General features: G+C 28.2%; 1 protein-coding gene across 1 annotated transcript; it reads right to left on the bottom strand.

The window, feature by feature from the left end:
* Positions 1-251: 251 nt before the first annotated feature.
* On the bottom strand, positions 252-3,315 carry LOC137829159 (uncharacterized). The gene is made up of 3 exons (XM_068635954.1): positions 3,145-3,315; positions 554-897; positions 252-462 (listed from the first exon to the last, which is right to left on the bottom strand). Exons 1-3 carry the CDS (start codon positions 3,313-3,315, stop codon positions 252-254), a joined length of 726 nt encoding a protein of 241 aa, XP_068492055.1.
* Positions 3,316-3,621: the final 306 nt, after the last annotated feature.

Genomic DNA, 3,621 nt, shown 5'->3' with positions numbered 1-3,621 from the left:
GAGAAGAAGGAAGTGAACTGAGGTTGCAAGAATGGATAAATTCTATAGAGTATAACCTCTTGTATGTCATCTATCTTTATAACTAGTTGTATTCTTTTTTGGAGTACAAATGCTATAGCGGGACTAGTTTCTCCAGGACTTCTGTGAGAATGTATGGTTTGAGTGATTTTGTTTTTTGTCTGAGGGCATAAGGCTCTCAGACTGCACATGGTATTTTTGAATACTACCCTTAATGATATTTTCTTTGTATATCAGTTACAGTTACAGTATCTGTAGTAAAGAGATAGAGCACAATACCTAGGGAATACATTTCCCTTAATAGGCTTTTGACCATATTTTCTCCAGTGATAACCATCATCTACTGTATTCTCGTTTTGTCTCTTAATCTTCACTTCCACATTGTCTCTACGAAAAGCCTTCCCTCTCCCTTTCTCACATTCCTCAACTGATCTCTTTCTCTTCCTGTAAGATAATACAAAATAATATCAATAATTGTTAACATGGACATTAACAAAACCTTGGAGATTATGTAGTAACTTTGAAAGAGCAAAACCTGTTCTGAGAAGTGTGTGATCCTCCCCCAACAACACTGGATCTATCCTCATTATCATTGTCTGTAGGAGGAACATCTTCTGGAGTGACCTCCAAATAAGATGAAGGTAAAGGCTGAATGGCTTCACTGCAACCAACTTTGGCATGTGCTTCATTGGAGCAAGAAATTTGATCCTCCTCATCAAATTTTGCATTAAGATCAAAGGGAACCTTCAACATTTTCACATCATTGGAATTGGACGAATGCACTTGTTCAATAACTTTGGTAGGAGAAGCATGTAACAAATTCAACTCCGGGGCAAGAGATTGTTGGCACATTGCCACATTACAATTATCACTAGAAACCTGGTAAACTCAATGTATGATAAATTCCATAGGCATTTCAATCAATTTCAAAAATTTATTAATGTTCACTCTATAAATAGAATAAACAAGTATAAATTTTATAGGTAATATAGTATGATAGAAAGAAATAAAAAAGAAGTTGATATTAATCAAAATTTTAGAGTGGGAAAATATTTACCAATTATAACACGCTGTATATTTAGTTTGGAAGCTTTCGTATATATTGGATGAATTATGAGATAAATAATAAATGCATATTACATAGAAATATTATCTGTTGTTAATTTTACTCACCAACATGTTTTTTTCATAACCCACTGGATCAGCTTAATAAAGGTTGAGTAGTTTATAATAAAGTTTTAGGTTTAATTTAAAATTTGTGGTTTTTTCCATTATATGCAAAAAGAAAAATATTGTGTTTTATTTATTAATATTTTAAAAAATAACTCATGTCATATTTAATGTAACTATGTAACTTGTAAATAAAAGGGATAAATTGGAGAGGAGTTAAAATAATGGAAGTTATCTATGGAAATATAGGATAAATAGGATGGACTCACAAATATTTTTCCATTTTATTTCTTATGCATCGTCATTAATTTTTATTTTTTTATCGACAATAAAAAATAAATAAATAAGAATCACTTCAGGGATGGTTCAACCCTTATACACGGTACCCAACTACCGATTCCTGTCTAAAGCCTCTCAAACTAACAAAAACTTACCTTGCCCAAGTTATATCTAACACACTTAAGTAATTAACCTCATGCATAACAAAGGTTTTAGACATCAATCAGAAAATGAAAACGACATATTTCAATAGCTCCCTTTATTTTTTATTTTTAGTCAACAAAATTATTAAACTTTTACTTTATTTTTCATATTTTGACTTTCATCATCTTTATTTTTTTGTTAAACTAAATATTTTGTAGTAGTCTCTACCGCTACTTAATAATCACTAAATGTATTTGACGTGGCTAAAAAGTCAGATTAAAATAAAATATTTTTTTTAAACTAAAATAAATAAAAATTAGTACAACCGTGATTAAATTAAAAAAAATTATAAATGACACGTATTCACCAAACATAGTGAAATGTTAGACTGATAAGTATAAGTTGGGACTACAGCTAAAAATTCAATATTGTATGTTATTTTGAAATAAACAACTTTAAAAGGATTAAAATAAAAATAAAATTATATAAACTAAAAAATATATTTGATCTTTATTGAAAACATCACAAATTTTAATATATAATTCCAACAAAAAATAATTTATTTTATTCTCTACATTTAAGAAAATTATGTAAGTTTAATCTCTTATATTAAGGACTAACAGTATATGCATAGAAAACTAATTTTGTTGCTGGTAACTATGCCAATAACTTAAACTCTTTTTTTCAAAACTACTCTAAGTATTTCTTTAGCTTTTCAACGCAAATAGTTATGTTTGGAGAGAACAGTGATTATGTAATTGGTTTCTATTCATCCTTTCCCATCCTAGCAAAAATAGAAAAAAGAATTCATATAATTAATTTTAAATATTTATTATTTTGGTTAAAAATTAGTAATTAATTAAGAACACTTTAAGAAAAATAAATTATTGCAACATATAATTAAAAAATAGCCTTAGAATTAAATACCAACAAACAATTTTTATGAAAAGAATTTTATAAGTAGATCTTATGTGGGCAATAGTTTTACAAACAATAAACTTAAATTTATTATATTCCTCCAATGAGATAATCACATTCGATTAGTGTTGAATCATTACGAACAATATCATTTTTGAACTGTTTATTTAAAAATTGAATCCTAAACCACTAATTAAATTGAAACAATCTTTACCTTCAACCTCCTAATGAGAAATGACATTGCTTTTGAGTATCTTACGACTGTGATCTAAAATCTAGTCCAAATACAATCTAACCTAATTTGTGCAAAGATTACAAGTTCGATCCGATAGTGAAAAATTAAGTGTAGATTTAATATTGATTTTGATTTAAACTAAAGTAACTCTAAATAATTTTGTGTTAAATAAAAAAATGACACTAATTGTTTAGAATATTCCAAACTAATTATTTGACTTGAAAATCAATTTTAACAAAAATCAATAGAAAAAATGGAAATATTGAAAAGCAGACCTGATCAAAACTGACATGTTTTTGTAGTATACAGCATATATAAAGAGTATATTTATTATGAAAAGCAAAAGGGCACATTTTTTTAATGAACAGATAGATTGATACCTGAGAAATTGGAACGAAATTGATATCGATACAAGGAAGAGAAGCCTGAGGAGTTTTATTAATCATAGGTTCATTCAAATCAAAATCCAAACCCCTACTCTCCTTGGCAGAGAACCCATGAAAGCCCCTTTCTGCAGAATTGGGTGCTGTGGTTTCAATGGAAGTGGACATGGTGTGGTGTCTTCTGGATAGAACAATTGGAGGTTGAACCAATGAAGCAGCTTTTGCTTTGACTATATTCTTACACACAAAACATGTTAGGGCAATGAATTATATGGACAATTTAAAACATGAAATAAGGAAATACAATACTCATAATTAACTACTCTATTACATATACCACAGAGTGGGATCATGAAACTAAAGTGTTTACTTTACTTATGTGTTCAAGCTGTCACAACATTACAAGGAAAATTAAAATATATTTAATTTTACAAAATCAATTTAGAAAATAAAAGATTTTTCACTGTATCTTTT

This window comes from Phaseolus vulgaris, chromosome 7 (assembly GCF_000499845.2).
Source record: "Phaseolus vulgaris cultivar G19833 chromosome 7, P. vulgaris v2.0, whole genome shotgun sequence".
Lineage (NCBI taxonomy): Eukaryota > Viridiplantae > Streptophyta > Magnoliopsida > Fabales > Fabaceae > Phaseolus > Phaseolus vulgaris.
The sequence above is the reverse complement of the archived record's forward strand: the minus strand, read 5'-3'. Positions and strand labels throughout refer to the sequence as shown.

Bases quoted from the DNA above. Each gene is read 5' to 3' on its own strand.
- LOC137829159 (XM_068635954.1), bottom strand. From the start codon at position 3,315: ATGTCCACTTCCATTGAAACCACAGCACCCAATTCTGCAGAAAGGGGC. The intron at 898-3,144 runs GTATCAATCTAT...TGAGTTTACCAG, and splicing joins ATTTCGTTCCAATTTCTCAG to GTTTCTAGTGATAATTGTAA. The intron at 463-553 runs GTTTTGCTCTTT...ATTATCTTACAG, and splicing joins TCACACACTTCTCAGAACAG to GAAGAGAAAGAGATCAGTTG.